At 45.2% G+C, this 22,733-nt stretch overlaps 1 protein-coding gene across 13 annotated transcripts in view; it reads right to left on the minus strand.

Annotated features, from left to right (window-relative positions):
* The window catches only part of gphnb (gephyrin b), a 76,921-nt gene that overhangs the window by 32,867 nt on the left and 21,321 nt on the right, over positions 1-22,733 (minus strand). For all 13 annotated transcript variants that reach the window (XM_034579703.1, XM_034579713.1, XM_034579712.1 and 10 more), the window contains exons 2-8: positions 17,969-18,047; positions 9,931-9,988; positions 9,609-9,701; positions 6,606-6,700; positions 6,362-6,428; positions 1,616-1,888; positions 47-181 (exon numbers count right to left, since the gene is read on the minus strand). In XM_034579703.1, the coding sequence (XP_034435594.1) occupies positions 47-181; positions 1,616-1,888; positions 6,362-6,428; positions 6,606-6,700; positions 9,609-9,701; positions 9,931-9,988; positions 17,969-18,047 (800 nt within the window). The remainder of the gene's footprint in view (positions 1-46; positions 182-1,615; positions 1,889-6,361; positions 6,429-6,605; positions 6,701-9,608; positions 9,702-9,930; positions 9,989-17,968; positions 18,048-22,733) is intronic.

The following is a 22,733-nucleotide window of genomic DNA, read 5'->3' on the forward strand; positions in this document are numbered from 1 at the left end:
AAGTCCTCACAAGGATGTAAAATGTGTGTTGAGTGCACAAACTCACTTTGGGCGTGGGACAGGAAGCCGTGGAGAGGCGGGAGGTGGCCTGAGCTCGGGGCGACTCCGAGGGTGTGGTGCTGAGCGAGGCTGTATCCCTGGGCAGCACCTGCACACCCCGCGAGATAATGGAGTCTGGGATCTAAGATCACACACACACACACACACACACACACACAGGCAGACAAACGCGCACGTAAACACCACACACACCATAATCACACACATAGTGATATTGAAGATCCAGAAACACACACAGGTATATAGAGTAAAACACAACAAACTTACAGCACAGACACACAAATATTCCATCATCTCTAATACATGGGTGTTTGTCAAATGACGTCGATGCAAATGAAACACAAATCATGACGCGATGATCACAAATCATGATTGTTGAGATTTCGGTGAGGGGGGGGGGGGGTGGGGGTGGGGGTGCTGAGTCTTACCAGCATCCATCTGTGATTGGACAATGAGGTGGGAGGTTACCCTGACAACAGAGCCTCAGAGCAGTTCCAGGCTGCAGACTGGGCAGGATGGGATGATGGGTATGATGTTACATGTAAGTGGACAGAGCAGACACACACACAGATGAAGGAGTGATATGTTAAACCATAGGTTTGACTCTCTTTTTCACAACAGGAAGCCCCGAAGAGTCGTCTCCAGATAAAATATGATCAGAAAACTTTTGAATCAAGGTTCATCAAAATTACTTTTACACAGATTCCTGCTTCTGGCAAAGATTTAGACGAGAGAAATCTGAAAGAAAGCTTGGTTCCCACTTAAGGTGGCTAGAGTGAGGGTTTTAAAAGTCCATATAACTGTATATAGGTCATAAAGGACCAATGAGGCCCGTCCCATGTCTGATTCCCCCCCTATCTTTATTCAAGGTCGTGTTCGTTCAGTTTGAGAACAGGACATCTCTGTACTTGTTCCTCATGTGCTAAATTAAAATATCACAACTCATACATTACATTTTAATACTACAGTAGTGTCTCATTCATATTTACACTCTGTCCTGTGTACTTCCTGTTTTGGATAGTATAGTTAAGTACAACAGGAAACAGCAAAAGAGACATTTTTTTATTAAGATATGGGTGGACAAACTGTAAATTAATAATTTCAAGGTGCTACCTGTGGCTTTTTTAAACTTCACTATGTGTTGATCAAAGTAAACCTTTGTTTTAAAACAAGGCGGATTTTGATTTGATACTTAAAAAACTAAGAGCCTGAAATTCTTCAAACCGTGACGACACATCTAACAAACACATTTATCCTCTTTCTAACTCAAGTATAATCAAAGAGTGAATGAACATCCAACCTATAGAACTTCATGTTGTGATGTATTGACAGGCACAGCAGAAACATCTGCCATGGATCAAACAAGCAATTTAATCTTTGTATTTAATATTATGTCTTATTGTGAAGTGTGACTCATTCATGAAACGCACTGTATTGATCTACATTGAGCTAATCTCATTGGTCGACATGCATGCACTGTATGAATGAACATGTGGAGATGATGGATGACGTCACACGTATAAAAACTCTCCTCTCCTCTAGCCCGTCCACGTACCTTGGCTGCGATGGAGGCGGCGGTGATGTGGGAGGAGGAGCTGTCCTCGGTGGATGCTACGCCGCTGTCCTTCTTCTCCTCGTCCTCGTCCTCGCACTGCACGCCCTTGTCCTCCGTCTGGCGGCGTGGCGAACTGTTGAGCGGTGGCGAGAGGGGCGGCGGTGGCGACGGCAAGTCCTCCAGCTCATCGGCCGCCTCCTTTACCTTCACCACCGCGTCGCGCAGGAGGTCGATGGCGTGCGGCAAGGCCGGCAGGATGAACTGGAAGCATTCCTGGAATGGAGAATGGAAAAAGAACATCAGTAAAAAGATACAGTATTGGACGACGTGGTCCGTTGCAGCCAAGAAGAAGAAACGGGCTCCTGAACTGTCACTGATGTAACTCAAAGCAACACTAGGCAACTTTTTAGGTTTAAAAAGCAGCTATTAAATGAGTTTGAATGTTGAGTGACTCGGAATAGGTCGAATGATTCCACTCTCATTCCCACTCCTCACCCTGAACGTCTGCTCTTCACTATGTAACTTTGTTGAGCGGGTACGATCTCCTGGGAGAAGAGTGGAACTGACTCAGAGTCGCAGCTTTAATTGTCAGAATCAGGTCCAGCAAGTTCAAGAGTGGTGCTGAACTGTAGATCAACTAAAAAGACTTAGAAGTCATTAAAAACCAGCGTTTATCTCCCAATATTCAGTGAGGAAACGTTTAAACTATAAGGAATTCTACACAGAGTTTGGTGTATTTGTTACAGCAGTAACTTTATTCCTATATATACTTCCTGATCCTGATCCACGCCAAAGTTTAACGGGTTCTTCCCTGACACAAACCACATTAGAAGTCTCAGAGGAAAAGGGGAGGTTTTGGCATTTGAGCCGCTGGAAGACTTTTAATGTGAAATATCCGTGAAAAAAAACTGAAGAAGTGGACATAATTAGGGACGAAAATCATATTTCACACCAGAAGCAAAAAAGGAAGCAACTTGTTGAGTTGTTAGAAAAAAATGTAGAATATCCTGATTTCATGGATCAAACATGAAAGAAGAGATAAACTCAGATTAACAAGAAACAGCATCGTGTTAATAAAACAAAAGTTACAAATGCAGGATACGGTGGAATGAATACAACAGTCCGCTCATTTCTGTGCAACTATACTGGTGCATGACCCTTGTTGAGACAGCAGATTACAGCGCCTCCCTCTGGCCACATGTACACAATCCTGCTCCCTCTCCCTCCCTCCCTCCCTCCATCGGTGATTTCCTCTGCGGTGTCTCTCTGTGTGTCAGTGTGCCTGTGGGCTCCTCGGCTATGCTAAACGCTCCATTCTCCTCGCTCCCAAGACAAGAGCTAATCTGTGAAATTATTTATCTTCCTGTGTATTTTAAGCATTGAGAGGCTGCATTATTAATCGCCCCCCCAACGCTTTACAGTATCTACGCTGGCTTTTTTGGAGCAACCTCTCCCCCAACTCCATGTGCTTTTTAAAAAAAAAAAAGTGTGCATATCACAGGCTAGATTAAATACGGCGATGTTAACCTTGATTTGACAGAATTTCAAGCCCACTAGGATGCGCGCCTCGCTGGGAGAGCATCATCCGCAGGAAAAAACCCAGGAAGGAGGGCAGGAGCGCTCTTCAGATGAAAAAAGGTCGAACGGGTTAATCTCAGCAGTCAGCCACGAGCCCGCCAGCCCTGCTGCGTAGCCGCGAGCTAACCTTTTCCCTCTCGAACCCCCATGCCACTCCGTCACACACACACACAGCCCGAACCCCCTCGGCACGCAGAAGCCTGTTTATGCCTCCTCCTGGTGTGTTTGAAGCCCACATCTGAGAGGGATTTTTTGAGAGATGTGGAAAGGAGGGCTGGGTGGTGTGAGGATGGTGTTAAGAGCCTGGAGACATTCCTCCTTTCCCTTTTTTGTTCTTTCATTGAGTGCTGGGCAAAATTTTTAGGTACGTCAGGAGTGCTTTTTTATTTTCTTATTCTCCGTTTTGTCCTGCAGGAGAGTAACTGTCAAGAACACTAAAGAGCAGAATCCCTGGATCTACTGCCGGAGCATGAGAAACACAAGCAAGAGAGAGGGGTGGAGGTAGAGGGGGGGGGGCGCTGCTGTTCGGAGGGGAGGTTTGCAGAGAGGATGACAGAAAGAGAGAAAGAGGGAGAGAGACAGGGACGAGGAGATGGAGAGATTAAGAGGGACAGAGATTCATTGAGAAAGTGAAAAAAAAACAATGTGGGACGAACAATAAAGAGTAAAGAAGAGAGAAGGAGAAACGAGAGACAAACAGAAACAAGGACAGTAGACAAAAAACTAGAATTACCACCAGTAAAGTTTCAGTCTGCATACATTTTTTTCCAGTGTCATATGAGTGACCTTTGACCTTTGACCACTGAAATAAAATCAGTTAATCTTTGAGTCCAACTGACATCTGGTAAAAATACGAAGAAATTCACTAAAGGCAGACTTGTGATAGGTCAGCGTTGAATCCTTATACATCACATTCACAAGAACATGCGGTCACTGCTTAAGAACATAGGATCAATGCATCATTGATCTTTAATAATCAAAATCTAAATTCATGTTTTGTGAGGTCACATTGACCCCAACCTTTGACCACCCAAATCTAATCTGTTCATCCATGAATCCAAGAGAGCATTTGTGCCAAAATTTAGGAAATTCCCTCAAGGAGTATTTGAGATATCATGCTCAGAAGAATAGGACGGACAGACGGACAACCCAAAAACATAATGTCTCCGACCACAGTCAACAAGGGGTTGAGTCTTTAATAGAATCCTAGACCCTGAGACAAGAGTATGATCACAATTCATGTGCACAGCAGTGTAAATCTGATAAGTGATCATATATCACCAAGTGTCAACAGGTTGAAACTGCAATCAGCTGCTGTGCTTCTTCTCTGTTTGTGAAAGCGTATCTGTCCCAGCAGACAGAAACGTCACTGCAGTGAGCAGAAATGTCAGCACAGTGGGTAGAAATGTCTTCCCCACAGGTAAATATCAGCGCGGCAGGTGGACGCTTCCTCGTCGAGAGCTGAAATGTTTTGCGATGAAGTCATCGCGTGAAAACACAGTCACCACGACAGTGAGAGGTGGGGAGAGCAGCGGCAGTTTGTTCGGGGAAATTGCTGCTCGCAAAGTTGAATTAGCGCCTTGATGCCTCCACCAACCAGCGAAGTTTCAGTCTACATACTGTACATTTTATTCCCAGACTCATATGAGGTCACTGTGACCTTTAACCTTTGACCTCTGAAATCGAATCAGTTCCTCTCAACAACCTCGTCCTAAAGTGGACTCTGTCTCTTCCAGTTTGAACTGTTTGGGTATCAAACAGGCAGGAGAGACCTAAAGACCGAACAGTTCTGTGTGGCATTATGGGAAATGTAGGTTTCAGGGTTATCTGAGCTTGACCTTGATGAAAAGTCATAGTAGCTCCTCCTTTGTTGTTTAAAGTTTGACCATTCGAGTCCTGCAAAAGGCTAAAAGTATGACGCTGAAATCGCCGGGGAAGCCACCAGTCTAAACATGTTTGTCTTGTCAAAGCAGTCGGTAAATGTACAGGTTTCATTTAATATTTACACATTCATAGGACATTTGTTTTATTTCGTCATGATGGAAGCATTCGCTGGAGATTTTCTAGACTCCTAGACCTCGAAAATCATATCTTCACGTCCCAATGAGGACAAAATACACATTAGATATTTAAGGTAAACTAAATACAAGAGGATAGTTAAACTCTATATATCATCCGAATACAATATGCAGATATATACAGTATTCTATCTTAAGTATAAATGAAGATGAAATGCGAGAAAAAAAGATTTAACGCCGACACTCTGACGTCTCCTGGCTGGGTCAGCCGGACTCTCCCCGTTATCTTTATGACAGGAGATCATCGTAATAAAAGCCTGCAGTGGGCAGCTTGTGCCGTTAACTTTAACTGGGGGTTGATGAGGGAGACACTAATATGGCAGCAGATGGGGAAGAGGTGGCATAATTGATTAAAAAGAAATACTAAAATCGATCAGGAGAAGCGGGCGCGTAACGAGACAGAGACAGATGTGCAGGTCAGTGCAGCAGAGAGGGAGACAGATGGAGTGGGACACAGAGACGGCACGCACACGCACACGCACATGCACACACATACAGTGTATAGGCATGTTTAGACTGCCGCACACACACATGAAGTAAACACACTCACACATTCACCCAAAAATGACAGCACGGTACACACACATCAGGAGCTAATGGGGTGTCTTGCTCGAGGACAGATGTCAGGAATCAAACCCCCGACCCAAAGGTGTGTTTGTTTGAATCACAAAAATCTTTTCATACTCATCTTCCAAAATTTGTAGGTGTCTCTCAATAGAAACAATAACAAAAGTCCTAGTTAGATGAAGTTGTGAAGCAGCGTGGGATCATGAGGAGTTCATGTCTTCACCATCACTGCCGATGAAAATCTACCTGATGGAACTCAGGTGCAAATCATGTTCACGGGCGAGGTTATGTAAAGTTTTATTCACGTGACGCAGCAAACGCCAATGAATCATCGCGATAAATAGCTAATTGGTTAGCAAATACATATTATTATTATTATTATTATTATTATTAATCCATCATTTTGTCACATAACCACATTGGCCAGGTGAATTTCTTTCTTTGCACTGCGGGATCAACCACACCGAACACCAGCATCCACAGGAGGAAGCTGTTGTTACCAGCAGTTTGGAGTGTTTCCTACCTGGGAGCCTTTCTTGCTTCCTGGTAAGTTGATGATGAGCGTCTTCCCTCGGATTCCACACACAGGTCTGCAACACGGCAACACACACGGGACGGTTAAAAGAATGCAGCTGAGGAAAGTGTGTCACTGCAACAAGTTTGTTTCCCGCATTTGTCTAATGTACGTCATCATAAAGGCTCGTAGAGATAAATCAAATAAAAATAATGTGTTTTGATTGTGTTGCACGAGCGATTGCGAGACTGACCTGGAAAGCATGCCTAGTGGTGTGACATTGAGAGAACCCATCAGCATCGCCAGAGACATCCCAGGAGCCTCGCGCTCTATCACCTCTTTAGTGGCCTGGAGAAAGGAGAGAGAGGAGGAGGGAGAGAGAGGACAGTTGTTAAGAGTAGCCACAGTCTAAAGTTGTTTTTTCAGGCATGACCTCCAGAGGATGTCCCCACAATTGGGTCTGAACCTTCTCCTGGAGTTTTGTCTTTCACACATGAACAACACAGCGGGAGATTCTTCGCTCGGACACGTTCACAGCAACACAGAAATCTGCGGTGCGTTCAGGTGAGGGGCGGCACAGGCAGGATTCAGTGTGTAAATTCCACTGCAGAGCTCACGTGCTTTTGTTTATAGCACATCGACATACAAACATAAATGCAGATACAGTGCAGCAATGCAGCTAAACATAACAAGGAACCTTCAAAATAAGAACGTATGTATAAATACTGGTGTCGGTGAAGAAGTGAAACTGTGGACATCAAGTAGATACCCAGGAAATATTAAGTCCCACGGTTCCAACAACAACATGCCTTGACTTATAACACCAGGACTGCCTTTGAAATAATGATTCACAATCCGTTTTGCACAATTCACGCCTCAACTGACTGGAAAATCCTTATCTGACCCGACTCCTCCCGACTCCTCCCATTAGCAATCAAGGTTGATTCAGTCTTTGAGATCGATACAGGAATATGTCTCTTTCTTGGTCAATCTGTGCAATTTAACAACCTAATGATGAATAAGTTTGTCATATAAAGTTTGGGCTTTTATGGACGACCGGTTGCTTTATAATATTTTGTGGTTTCCAGAGATGCTGATGTTTTTAGTCTCAGTGCTTTTGCCGACACAGGTTCCACCACACGTATTTGTTTATGTGCGAGTGCATCTGTTTGCGGGACTGCAGTTGACGTCGACGCTCCTGACGGACACAGGGAGGATACAGCGTCTTCTCCTTCAGCTGGGTGTTTGTGTGTTGGGTGCCCTTGAGTTGAGTGACACTTCAAAAAACGCACCATTAGCGAGGGAGAGGGGGGAGAAAAGACTTCAAAGCAGAGGAGCCGCTGATGAGCATCGTGGGTTTGGACTCAGGAGAGGAGAAGGAGGAGAGAGAGAGAGAGAGAGGGTGAGGAGAAGGGAAAGAGTGTGGGTGGGACCAGGGAGGGGTGAGATAGAAACGAGAGAGAGGGAGGGAGGGGTGAGGCTGGATTTGTAGCTGATCACACATCATATAAAGTCAGTGATTAGAAGAAGAGGGAGCTGAATTTTGAATGTTGGCGTGTTCAAGATGTGGGATTTGGGAAATATGCTCAGGAAAAATTTGGCAAGGTTTTATCTTTATTACATGTGTGTGTATGTGTGTTTTTGTGTGTTTGCGGGGATGTATAACAAGGGCAGGAGACGGACTCATAGATGATGAGGTGATGAAATTTAAGCAAATGAGGTGTTACAGACTCTGGCAAATCATATTCCTAAAATGTAGCTCAGTGCAGATCAGTGCCTTGATTGAATGTATCCTTTAAAAAATGTATTTATAGAGGGAAAATTATTCTTAATCATGCGTCTTGTGCTAATCGGCAGAAACCAACGCAGTCGCATGTGGAAGGAGAGTGCATGCATTTAAATTCACTACATCCAGATTTTTATTTGGATCTGAACCAAATTAAGGACACACTCCCTTAAACGTATCAGATTTATTTTAATCAAGATCCACAAAGAATTCTCGAGAAATCAATGAAAATGCTGACAAACGCTCTATCTACAAAAAATTCCTGGATCTGCCCCCTGATCCGGATCAAGGCCAGGAGCAGGTCAGATAAGGATGTTTCAACCTTCCGATCATTGAGATGTGGTTTATTCATGAATGGTTGCATTGAAAATCACGGTAACATGTAGCACTAACGCAAAGTGAAGTATTTCCACATAAAAACAGACATTTTCCATGAGAAAAAGGACATTTAGGCCTGTGTCCTGCTTTCATCTACACAGAATACAGTCGTCTGTGTCCTGTACAGACGCACAGAGGAGACAGACGGAGAGATATCACTGTCTCCAGCACACAGGGTTGGATCAGATATCAGGTGTTATCAGTGACTACAGTGTGTACGTGTCTTCCCTCTTCCAGGAAGGTTGCTGCTGTCTACCATGATTGATGAGGACCAATGATACTGCTGAGAACCACGGCTCATCCCCTGCCAAATTGCTTGTATGTGTGTGTGCGTGTGTGTGTGTGTGTGTGTGTGAGTGCATGTAACAGCAGTAGAGCAGTGTAAATCCAAAAAGAGCTTCTTCTAATCCTTCAATCTAAAGGTATGTGATGAGACAGGTAAAGAAAAAGACAAAACGTATATTTACACAGAGGTGTGCTGCCTCTACACTGCAGTAGGCGGAGTATATGCAATATGCAAGAATGTGTGTACACATATATAAATATATATATATATTTATATATATATATGATATTTTTGCTTCATTTTGGTACAATGGGAGGAAGAGGAGGCGCGTCGTCCATCTTTAAAAACAGGGAGTGAAATATGAAACACACACAAACAACATGCAACCTGAGACCTGCCACCCATTATCTCTGAATTGCTTGCAATGCAATCCCTTTTTTCAAAAACGTGAGTTGATAAGGGTTTCACTTGTGCCTCTTTATTTCCCATGTGACCGAGGGGCTAATTACAACCTGTGTTAATCAGCGCTGCAACACACATTTGTAATCAGCAAAAACACGCTGAGGTTCTCTGAATAACGCTCAGAGAGCAACAGGAGAGATCCACCTCAGTGTTTCCCTCTCAGACACAGAGGAACTCCTGCGTTTTACTTTGGCCGTCATCATATTTCTATTGCAGGGGATCAACTTCCCTCCTGTGACCTCTCGGCAAAAACTGTTCACCGAAAAAGTTGTCCTTGTTTGTTCGTACGTAACCTGGCTATATCTAAAATTCTAATGATTCTAATGAGAAACACGTGAACCCACCTCTGGCGTGACGTCTCTCGGGGCGAACCCTGTGCCTCCGGTGGTTAGGATGAGGTTAAGTTCCTTTTCATCGCACCAGTCCACCAGAGTCTCCTGTTGGTGGGTTGACACACACACACACACACACACACACACACACACACACACACACACACACACACACACACACACACACACACACACACACACACACACACACACACACACACACACACACACACACACACACACACACACACGGTTAATTGTAATTACAGATTAGAAAACAGAAATACCGACGGATACTGTCACAGAAAGATAAACAGGCAGATATATTTCATACCTTGATTTCATCGATCTCATCTGGCACTATCTTGTAGGCTGTGATCATCCCCCCCAACCTGAGAGAGGAAGAAAGTTCTTACATCAAACATGTAATCATCACGTGTTAGATTCCAGACAGCAAGAAAATCCTCTCTCATCATCAGAGAGCGTCCGCTGAGGAGAAGTGACCCCGTCTGAAGTCAGTGCTTTTTTTTAACAACCCATCTTAAGGACATTCTCTCTTTTCCATCGAACCATCTATACCGCCTATCCCTCGAAGGCTGAGGGGGGGGGGGGCTCGGAGCCAATCCCAGCTGACATAATAACCCCAATCTGACTTTACCCTGAAAAGCCCCACAAACACGAAGATTAAGCAAACTCCACACAAAAAGGCCGTCGGGTTCTCACACAGAAACCTCTTGCTGTAAAACGGAGCGAACCACTGCATCATCATCTCTGCTCCTCTATCTGTTTTCTAATGGGAAGGTACCAGTGCCGGTTCTGGTGCAGAGCCAGTTCAGTCCTTTTGAGAAGTAGTCCACATTTTGGCAGGTTTGGAAACTGAACCCAGGGTCGGGTTGCGGTGGCAGCAGGCAAACCAGCGTAATCCAGACAAATCTAGCTTCTCCTGGGAGATCCAGAGGCCTTCCCAGGTCAGATGGGATTTATATCCCTCCAGCGAATTCTGGTTCTGCCCTGGGGTCTCCTCCCGGTTGCACATTCCCAGAAAACCTCCAAAGCCAGCTGCTCAGGAGATATCGTGACCCACCTCAGCCGGCTCCTTTTGACGCAAAGGAGCAGCGGCTCTACTCCAGGCTCCCTTCGGGCTCCATACCAGTGTGTGGTAATGTAATGCAGCAATTTGTGGTTCAGGAAACCGCTAAGAGACCTCAAAGAAGAAGGTGGAAAGAAATCAAGCCTGACAGAACCCTTTGCTTTGTTGTCACCAACATCCAATTTTGGACCAGACAGTTTTCTGTGGAAATGTTTGGAAACTTGTTCTTGTTCAGGAGCACCGGCACCAGGACCGCACCGGCACCAGGAGCACAAAAGGCGGAAAAAGGACGACACGTGGTTCAGCAGGTGAAGGTGCAGGATACTGTAGCCTCCATCTTTTTCAAAATAATAAAGCAACACACATCCCTCTAAATATGAGACACACACTCACATCAGTGCTCATAAATATGTTGTTTTTGACTGAAACATCTTCTCCCCTCACCTCCATGAGACTTCTTTAAAAACACGTGTTTGAATTCACATTTAAGAAAATGGAGGCTTGTGAAGATCACGATGGAGAGAATAGAGTTCACGTGACAGAAACTCCAACGATGCCCTGTACGTGTGAGAGAGAGAAGGAGGACATTGAGAGAGCAGAATGAGACCAAAGCAGAGGCAGGAAGGAGCGAGAGACGCCGAAATACAGCAGCAAAAAAAGGAGGAGAGGGAGAATGCCCTTGAACATCTCCTCCTGAAAGGATTTTCCACAGGATGGCCCACTGAGGAGGAGGCTGCTGCTGAACAGCGAGCCACAGCTACCTCCTGTGGCCAGTCCGGGTATGACAACCCCCCCAAAACCAACCCGAGGCTCAAGGTGAAGGCTCTGCACAGACACCCCTTATGTAACCCTTTTCTTTCTTCCTTTTTTTTTTTTAAAGGAGCGCTATTTTTGGGAGACCACTGCATCATGTTTCCCCTCCACGTCAGCCACTAAAATACCCTCCGTGAACATTAAAGCATCTGCTAGTTATCTGCCTTTCAGACGCTTAGAGACAATAACTCCTCACACGCCGGGTTACGATGGCTGAATCCTGCACCCGGGAAACATCACTTGATAAAAATCCATCAGCTCGGCTCGGTTTTCAAACCGTGCGAGGGGAGCGGCAGAGGGATGCTCTGTACGCAAGACAACACCAGAATACTGCAGCAGGCGTGCACGGAGCCTGAAACTCCGAGAGAGAGAGAGAGAAGCTGTCTGGTTCTGACAGAAGAGGCAGAGGAGTCAGAAAGAATCATTTAAGAAGTACTTTGTCATGAAACACTGCACATGTAGGGCTACTCGGAGCATTCGCTAACTTGTGCAGCCATACACACACACACACATGCACACACACATGCACACACACACACACACACACACACACACACACACACACACACACACACACACACACACACACACACACACACACACACACACACACACACACACACACACACACACACACACACACACACACACACACACACTCCCCTGTTGACATCCCTGTGATGGCACAAATGATTTACTTTTCTTGACGTGTTTTGGAGGGAAGGAGTTTTTGGCATCTCTGTACGTGTCTGTGTGTGTGTGTGTATGCGAGTGTGTATTTTGTTGTATTTTTTTTTTTTTTACGTGTTCATGCATGTGCATTCGTCTGTTTACGCGTGTGTGTGTGTGTGTGTTTGTCTGTGTAACACCTCGGGAGAGTAAAGGAGCTGTCAGGACAAATCACCTCTCTCCCTCTCCTGGGGTTTTTATGCCTCTCTGTTTCAGCCCAAATGAAAATATGCTCAACACAAATAACTAGGGTTCCTTCCCACCGTTTCCTAGGCAACCCCTCCTGTCTAAAGCCTCTAGTTGCTGTGTTGTTCATCGTGAGAAAGTGTGTGAGAGTTGTGTGTGTGCCAGCCAGTGTTTGTGTTTTTTTTAATTTTATTTGGTAACTACCGGGGATGCCATTTCTGTGCGGAAGGAGAAATATGCTGTTGACTTGACATTTTGTGTATAATGTGAAATGCACGTACAAGCGTGTTTCTGCTCGGATATGTCAGTAAACGGAAATTGTATCCGTCTGTATGTTTACAGACATACATGTGTATACATACTTACACAGTAAATAACATCTGCATTTATATATATGTATATATGTAAATGAGTACATGTGTATGGAGGTATATAGAGAGCGTATTTGCTTCTATAAATATACAGTATAAGTTAAGGATACACGTTGATAGAAAGCTTTAGTTTTACATGTGTCACCATTAAAACCAGAACATTATCACCTTCATGTTGGGACCTTTAATTGCAGGACTGTTGTATTAGATGTATTAGTTCTAATTTGGTTGAACTCCACGCTGGTGATTTGCTTTGCCACAGTTTTATTCAGATATTTCACAGATTGGAAGTGAATGGGAGGTGAAGGTTCGCCACTGGAACGGGGCCTTACTCCTCTGTGGGACTGAACCCCCCCCCCCCCCCCCCCCCCCCGGCCCTGTGGCCCTGTGGTCACTTCACCGGTTGTCCTTCCTTCTGCTAACCTCTGCATGCCAGGAACACCCCACAAGTCCGATCTACTCTTCAAGCCTTCACAATTCGGCCCTTGTCAAAGTCGCTCAGATCCGTACACTTGCACATCACCTTCTCTTCACTTGCTGCCTGATAAATCCCAGTAGCTTGACTGGTGCAACTGTAACCAGATAATTAATGTTCTTTATGTCACCTCTCAGTGCTTTCAAAGATGGAGCTCATACAAATATCTGGAGAATCTGTATGTATTTGAAATGATGTGTTCATTTGTGCATGCATGTGTGTATGCTTGCAATACACATACAGTGTGTGTATCTATGGATGTGATGTGTGTGTTGATTCATACTGTAAATGAGTATGAGCGTAACTGTGTGTTTGTTTCAGCGTGACTGGCTTCTGTGCAAATAGAGCACTTGGCTGTATTTTTGGGTGGGTGTGCTCTGAATTGAAGGATGCCTGTTAGAGGGGAATGGGCCTGCAACATTTTAATCTCACACACCCGTCTATGTCTCTTTCTACTGTGTGTGTGTGTGTGTGTGTGTGTGTGTGTGTGTGTGTGTGTGTGCGACATATAAAGCTCTTCCTCAAACTGCAGACTGAAGGTAGTCGGCCTGGAATAAAGGCTTCTTGCTCGAGGTGTGGACAACTGATGCGGGCAAAGGAAGGAATGGAAAGGGGGAAGGAGTGGGGCAGGGGGAGGGAGGTGAACAGTGTGTGTGTGTGTGTGTGTGTGTGTGTGTGTGTGTGTGTGTGTGTGTGTGTGTGTGTGTGTGGGGGGGGGTGGTGGGAGGGGGGTGAACATAGTAGTAGTTTTGGCCTGAAAGCCTGGACGCCACGGCCCGAAATCTCTCTATGAATAAAAGACGAGCACAGAGGAGAGGATAAAGAGGGAAAGATAGAACGAGCTGGAGTGAAAAAAGTGAGAGAAAAGGAAAGTGGGGGATAGGCTGTCAGAGGCACACTTAACAAGGGGGAGGAAAAGTATGAGTGTGCATGTGAGCCAGCTGCAAATCTCAGTGGTTGTGGGACACTTCCAAGATGAGACCCATCTGCCAGGGTAATTTCATTAATAATACAAGCTCTTTGTACACGGCACTCAATCTCACTCTCTCTTTCTTCCTCTTGCCATCTTAGACACACACTCCATCCAGGGGAGGAGACGAGAGGCTCGGCCATCGTTCCCAGTAGTGGCGTGGATGCGAGCCCATTACAGCTGAGTTGTTGCTTTCGTCCGTATGTGGGAAAGCTCTCAAGGGGTCACCTCTCAACATGTTAGCTGATGGAAGGAGGGATGGGAGGATGGAGGAAGAGGAGGAGGAGGAGGAGGAGCGGACTAGCCCACCTCTTCAAACCCCGACCGTGATGTGAGCTCTGAGTGCACAGCGAGGGGTTTCACTCCCATGATTCCACTCACAGCCACTAAACAACACGCAGGACGCCTCGGAAACACACTCGCCATAAGATATTCTGCAGACCACTCCACCACAGAAGCGTTGTATTTATGTACAGAATAAATGTCGTCGTGGTCCAGCTCGGCCATTGTTGACAGCCTCTCCCGCTCTCTTCATTTTCTGAACCATCCCAGCTACAACACACACCAAACCAACTTCATCTTCAACATCTTCAACATGGATTAGAGCAGCTTTAGGGATGTGACCAGTTACTGTATGGTCGCTGAGATTTTAGCTTTTAATATTGTATGAATAGTTTCAGGAAAGTTGATCCAATTAAGATAGTTATTATAGTGCTAATCAATCAAAGCTCTAACAGTACAGGGTTGTGTGTGTGTGTGTGTGTGTGTGTGTGTGTGTGTGTGTGTGTGTGTGTGTGTGCGTCTTTTGTCCCCTGACTGTCTCCTCACTGTGAAATTGGTCCGACTGTCACCCAGCTGATTGACTTCTAGCTATTGTTAGCCATGACAATTTGTAAAATTGACAAAGGTTGTTACGACACAAGCTGCTGGAGGGCAGAGACACGGAGCTGGCTCAACAGCACCGGGGGAGAGGCTCAACCTTCAACGCACGCGCATGCACACATGCACACACACACAAAAAAATATGGATCTCAGCAAAAGCACTTGCTCAGAAAAGGTAAAGATGCAAACAAACAACACACAGACAGGTACATTTACTTGTATATACACACACACAGGCGCGCGCACACACACACACACACACACACCTCAGCCTCATCTCATCTGTGTGTCCTTGAGTGTGGGTATCATTTGTTTGACCCTCCTCTGTTGCTCTTTTGTTTTGCCACGTATCATTTTTTCTCTCCCGACACACATCTGGCTGCTCGAGAACCTCAAACTGGGCAGACTGATTGATTGCATGTGCCAGTGTGTGTGCGTTTGTCTGAGAGTTGCTATGATTACAGTTGTAAGTAGTGTCCTGCTGTGGCCCCCGGAGTCCCTCCCCTCCCTCCCCTCCCTCCCTTCCCCTCACTCTCCCTCTGTCTCTGTCACAGCAGCGGTGGCACATTGAGGGCACGGCGTTCCAGCTGGTCAACCTGATGGAGCCGCTGACTCGTGGCGTGGATTAACATGGCACGGAGGAGCTCGGGCCAGATGAGGTCAGTCAGGGCCCCGTCCGCATCAGCCACCATCGCTCACTGCACGTCCCAGTGTCCAATTTGAATGTTTAACAGCACTGAGTTTAATCCAAACTCACCCCTATCAGTTCACTGGTGTGGGACACATCCGTCCAAAGTGGCTTTTAAGTGGATTGAGTGGAACCCAGAGCCCCAGACTCACTGGACGTCTATTCATGTCCTATGGAGCCAACAAACCTCAGTCCAGCAAACACAACGGAACCTTCTTTATCACCTGTCAACAGCCAATCACATTCCCTTTCCTTGTTTCATGAATATTAACTCCATCTCTGAAGTGCTAAATTGATAATCACTTAATTCTCACTCGAAGAAACATTAAGAGTTCCCTATAACTCTTCTGCCCTGTGCCAATTCCCCCCTTATCTGCTTGGCTTCACTCCGACCTTGTTCGGTCCGGACAGCCTGACTTTTCAATTTAGTCTGAACCAGAATAACAGGTAAAGCAATGTTCAAAATGAATTGTTGTTTTAATAAGTGGCAAAACCTACATGTTATAATGTCAATAGACAATTAAAACCAAATCAACGAGTTGCTCACAGTGAAAAAACTGGTGGATTTCAGTCATCCTAAATCAAGAAATAAGGGAATAAAAGCTCAAACCTCATTATTGAGCCTGAAGGTGGGTTGTGATTCTGATTCTGATTCAAAAGTTGTCAAAAACACACAGACGTAGACTAAAGCATGTTCACAAACATAACGGTAATAATAAGCTCCCAGCTCAATTCATCCAGTGTATAAACGAACCTGCAATGATCCCTGATCACTATCTGGTGTGACGAACATAACATGGAACTGGAACACAAACACACACACACACACACACACACACACACACACACACACACACACACACACACACACACACACACACTCACTCGCCCTCTGTGTCACACACAGCCTTCACACATTCATTACACACTGGCCTAAAAATAAACATACCATAAAGGACATGACCAGCATGGATCAGTGAAGAGTCCCATAGCAGCGGGGGGGGGGGGGGGGGGGGGGGGTGACACTCCAGTGATATTGACTGGAGTGATACGGTGACAGAGGAGCTCCAGCCAATCAATGGCTGCTGCATGGAACCGGGCTCTGATGTGTACGGAAGCGTGTCTGATGTTTGCATGTTGTGGTGACAGTGTTTCGGTCGCAGGCGTTTTGAACAGAAATGTGTGAGACGCTGCTTTTGATGATGGACTGAAGATTGTAACTGATCAGAGTTAACGTCATTTGAGCTCAACTTATAAATCTTATTAGATTTGACATAAAACACAACCTCTTTTTTTGCACAACCTCACGCAAATGTCCGAGTCAAGCTGGTCCTGCCAGCCCCCTGGTAAAACGACTGCGCAAATCCCTGCAGCCAGATTTTAAAATCTGACAGAAAAACCTTCCCAGAAGACGTATGGGGTATCATAGAATCATATCATATCTATCTGCATTGTGGATTTAGATGTTAAACAGTCACATGAAGGCGTACTATCCTAGTGTCCGCATAATCTAACTCTTACGCTTTGAGTGAAAAGCGTGTTTGTTTTATTACCTTCAGAGACCTCGTGAAATTTCGAGTTGAATTGTGTTTTTTGCGACCACCTCAAGCTCAACTCCAGGGATTGTGCGAAATCCTTTGTGAAGCGACTGAAAAGCTGCACATACAATGGTTTAACGTGTCTGTTTTGACAAACACTTGTTGTGATGGAGATTATTGTTTCCCCGCGTGTTTTTGTCACTGATCACGTCCCTGTTAATAAAAACAATGGTTGATTTCACCTTCTTTATTTTCCTTGAGCAAATAATGACTTCTTGCAGCCACCGAGAGTCGTCCTTAAACAGAAGTGCGCTGCAGCTCTTTTGTTGTTGCCATGCATGCTGGGAATTTCTCTCCACAGGGCGACACCGAGCCCCGACATGTTGTGTTGAAGAGATATTTTTAGTTTCTTAGTTACGCTCTAGCATAAAAAAAAAAGAAAAAGACGACGATGGCGGCGGCGGCGGCGGCTTCCTCACAGAGACGCACACATGCAGAGAACCTGTGCATCTTTTATTTGTGTGGTAGATTTAACGTAGGTCTATTTAAACACAGGAAGGTTCAGTGTTTCCACAGGTTTTTGCGTTTCGGTCTGTAGATGGAATTATCGTGTAAGAGGTCCATACTCACAGGGAGGGATCGTGTACAAGATCTTTGAGGTTGACGCCACTGCGGTCCTCTGCAAGGTTCCGAAAACAGCTGTCACTCACTGGATAGACACAGAGAGAGAGAGAGAGAGAGAGAGAATACAAAATCATTAGTAATATGAAAAAATAAAAAAACGCATGAGGGGTTTCAGCACAAAGCCGTATTATTACATCACAGGTGTTTACTGAAAGAGGAGAAAAACATCATTCATCTTCCAAAAAAATGTGTTTAATCTCGAGCCATCTCACTTTGTTAAACCAAGAAATACAGATTTATTGTTTTGTGAAAATGGTGTAATGGTTTAGACACATGCGGTTACTGATGTTCAGGTGCAGAAAATGACGAAATACACAAAAAGACGATCCTTGTTGGAAGCAAAACATGAAAACTAGAGGAACAACAGCCAAGGAGCTCCTCTCCAGACACATCCCTGAACAGATCTGTGCTGCTCTGGGAAAACATCTCAATTCATTCGTACATTTTGGTCCAGATTTCACACATGTAACGTGACAGGAAAAACAAACAAACAACAAAACAAACAGTATCTTGTAGAGGAGGACCGATATGAATTTTTGGGACCGATGTTGATCCTGATAAAATGTTCTATCTATCTATCTTGTAACTTTCGACATATAAATCAAAAGAAGAAGAATGTAATGTTCAATATTGATAAACTTTGAATAGGCAGGCAACCAGCATCACCGCAGGCCAAGGAGTTTATAATGAGCACTGCACTATGTTTAAATCTTTTCTGTATTGTATATCATGTAAGTTAAAAGTTTTCATACCTGCAAACATAAATGCAGATGTTTGTGAAAGGTTCACTGTGTCTCAATAACGTAGAGTAGGATTCTCTCTTTTGTTTTTCAGCTTCACTTGTCAGTTTGAGTTTTTATAAGGTCGGTGCACCCGAAAATGAAAACTCTGTGTGAAGTAACGCTGATAGTGTCTTCACGTTTTCCACATCAGTATGTTGCAAATGAAACACAGCGGCTATTTGGAGGAACAGAACTCTGAAATCCTCCCGCCACCCTCAGTGTGCACGAGGCCACACCTTCATCATCTCCAACCTCTCGTCATAAAACCACGTACGTCGGCCCCTCGACTGCAGAGCAGGTGCGAGCCACATGAGTCATCAGCGCGATCACAGATGGATTGAGTGACGAATGGAGTGAGACAGGGAGGAAGACAACGACGTGGGGAGAGCAAAATGGAAAGAAAGAAAAAAAAAAGAAAAGTGAGAGACAAAGTGAGAGGAGACGGAAAGAGTCGGAGAAGGAGGATGACGAGAGGGACGAGGTGTTTTGTGATCTGACGAAGGCAGAAACGTGAACGGACACGCTCGAGCAAAACGAAGCACCGGAGGATGATGGTGATGAGGAGGACGATGATGGTCGTTGTTGATTTAAATTTTTATTTTTAACTTGATACACTAGTTGTAGATAAGAGTGGAAATGTCATGGCGTCACTCCAATGAAGTGCCATGATCCATGAATGGGAGGAGGAGGGGGGGGGGGGGGGGGGGGGGTGAAGAGTTGGGTGAAGCAAGAATGGTGTAGAAAATGGAAGAGTGGTGGCAAAGTGGGGAAGGGGGGTGGAGTGAGGAGTGCAACAGGGCTGAAGACAGGGACGGGGCAGAGGGACAGGATGAGAGTGAGGAAAGGAGGTGAAGAAGAGGGGATTAAAAGGACGCGGGATGGACAGAGGGATGGAGAGAACGAGAGGGGAAGAGTGATGAAGACAAAAAGCTGCACCGCTGGGGCAACGCTGAGGAGACAAGAGGTAAACAGAGGGTGCAGGACGCTGCTCGGGGCTCTGGCAAATAAATGGGAGAGTGCTGACATTTGCACACCGAGCCAGAGAGAGAGAGAGAGAGAGAGAGAGAGAGAGAGAAACAAGAGAGACGTAACGACAGCGGGAGGAGGCGGGGGGGGAGAGGAGATGTAGTGAGAAAAAAGGCGGAGGGAGGAGAGGAAAAGGGGAGCAAGCACATGGAATACACACCACCCTGGCTTCAGAGGGGCACTGCTGCAAAAGTGCATGTGTGTGTGTGTGTTTGTGTGTGAAGAGGGAACTTCCTTCAAGACTGCAGTATTCCTTACTAACACGCACGCACGCACGCACACACACACACGCACAGGCACGCGCACGCGCACACGCACACGCACAGGCACGCACGCACGCACGCACACACACACACACACACACACACACACACACACACACACACACACACACACACACACACACACACACACACACACACACACACACACACACACACACACACACACACACACTCCTCAGTCTTTCTCTCCCAGCTACCCCTTGATCTAAAAATAGCCGTTCCACTCTCCTACAAGAGGCAGCAACCATTCTGAACCAATCAACACGCTCTGTCAAAGGCATCGGTACCCACCGCCGATGTGTGTGTGTGCGTGCGCGCGTGTGTACGTGTGCGCACACGTGTGTACATGTGTGCAACAAGGGGAACTCCTGACTGAAGGTAATAAAACCCTGCTGCACTGATTGGTAGAAACGGAGGGAAAGCGATTCCCTTCTAGAAAACAATAGCTCGCGAATGACACGGAACAAGAGAGGAGGAGAGGAAAGGGGGAACAAAACGAGGGAGGGAAGGAGCGAGAGTGGAGGAGAGGGAGCTCGGGCTGCAGTTGAAACAGGCTTCAAAGGAATATTAATGTGATCCTGTGCAAGAGCTGAAGACGGGGGCAACAGGGAGGGAGGATGGAGGAGGAGGAGAGGAAGAGCGAGAGGGGGAGGAAAAGAAGGTGCGCAGGAATTTTTTGTGACGCCGCTCCCTCCCACCTCCGAGGCTCCACCCATGCACCTTTCTCCAGGTAAATCAGCAGCTTAGCTTTCATCGCCTGCCTCCCACGAACGGCGCTCCGTGCACTGCACCATCTCTCGTGTCCCTGAAATCCGCAGTATGGCAGGAACCTGGGATTTACTCAACAGAGCAGGGGCCGACTTAGTTTTGCTTCCTGTAACCCTTCTGATGGATTAGAATTAAATCTGATCCCTGAGCAACAAGCAATCGGCGCTCCATTGCCGGGTCACTGCGAAAGGGAAGAGGCAATGAACCCTTGTGCTGCTCCATGTACCCATCGAGCTAAAGGTCAATGTTTCTACACGGCCGGACAATCAAACTAGGAGACAGACAGATTGTTGTGAGAGCTGAGACTGATTAAGACTCTCGCCTATCAAGAGACCTTGCTGCTATTGTGTGGTCAAACATAAACTCATATAATGTTGTTAATGTCTTGGGGACATTCCCTGATATCACAAGCAGCCAAAGATTCCCACATGAAACTTTCTTCAATATGCTTTGTTTTGTTTTTTGGGAATGACATTTTTCCAAGTCCTGGTCAACATGGGCAGCAATGAAGTAAAATAAAAGTTTCAAATACAAATATAAGCAAGATAAACAGATAAAAAACAAAGAACATGTTGGAATCAGTGGCTAAAATAAATTAATTATTTGTCTCATCATAATCATTATATACCTTTAAAAATAAATATTGCCTATTAAAGTAAAACATGTCAATAATATCAATATCGAAATATGTTATCATCATAAAAATATCAATATAAGAACAGTTAGAAGCGAATATGAGAAAATGATATTGTAATAACTTTACCTGCCTTTAATGAGGTCTCTCAGATACAGACATAGATACACACTTTATTTATCCATACAGGCATCTCTCTAATTGTGATTATTTGTCAATTTAAAATCTATTTCCTGGCGCCTATGTTTATATTGACTCCTGTCATCTCACATTTGCCTCCACCTCTGTGTGTGTGTGTGTGTGTGTGTGTGTGTGTGTGTGTGTGTGTGTGTGTGTGTGTGTGTGTGTGTGTGTGTGTTGGACGTCCCCAGGCTACAGCAGTGGGAGGAGAGCAGGAGGCTTCAGAAGCATTACGCAGGGCAACATCATTCACATACATGGGATATAGATACGCATCCTTAACACAAACCCAATGCTCGCACGTGAGCTCTTAAAGGGTTAATCGCTGAGCCGTGGCAGAGCGGGGGGGAGATCAGGACACAGGGGAAGACATCAAGAGACCGAGGAGCAGAGAACTGATCAGGGAGGAAAGAAATGTCGATATACAGAACAAAAAAAAAAGCAGGGTTTTGAAGCTTCCTCACTTGTCTCTCCTGGAGGTAATACAGTGTAAAAACAGGCCATGTCTGCGTAAGACGACTTTACGTTTTCTTGGTTTACTCTTTAAGCCACAGCAGGCGGCTGTTTTAAATGAAAAAGCTCTAAAAGCCCACTCGATGTACCTGCTCACCAACACACAGCAGCCACACAGAGTTAGCAACTAGCTTGTGTACAAAGTGCAGCATTCAGGAGGAGACCAAAAAGAGAGCTAAAGGAGAATAAACCCGAGCTATTATAACTATAAACTATAAATAAATAATATTATTTTCTCAAGATGTTAGTCTGATGCTTGTTCAAGATTCTTCACCAATTAACATTACAAGTCAGCAAATCAGTAACACACATTAATTATGCTTTTTCAATTTGTAGTCAGCAATTGTGTTGATATAACTTGTTAACTTCGAGTTGAACACATTTTATTGTGTGTTACCAAAATCATTTTTTAAGTTGATCAAACAATTTTTGGTTTTCAGTGTACAGCCTACTGGAATATGGAATTGGGACACGACTAAAGTCCATTTAACAAGTAGGACAGATGTGTCTGTAGTGAAATGAAA

Source organism: Hippoglossus hippoglossus, chromosome 24 (assembly GCF_009819705.1).
Source record: "Hippoglossus hippoglossus isolate fHipHip1 chromosome 24, fHipHip1.pri, whole genome shotgun sequence".
Classification (NCBI taxonomy): domain Eukaryota; kingdom Metazoa; phylum Chordata; class Actinopteri; order Pleuronectiformes; family Pleuronectidae; genus Hippoglossus; species Hippoglossus hippoglossus.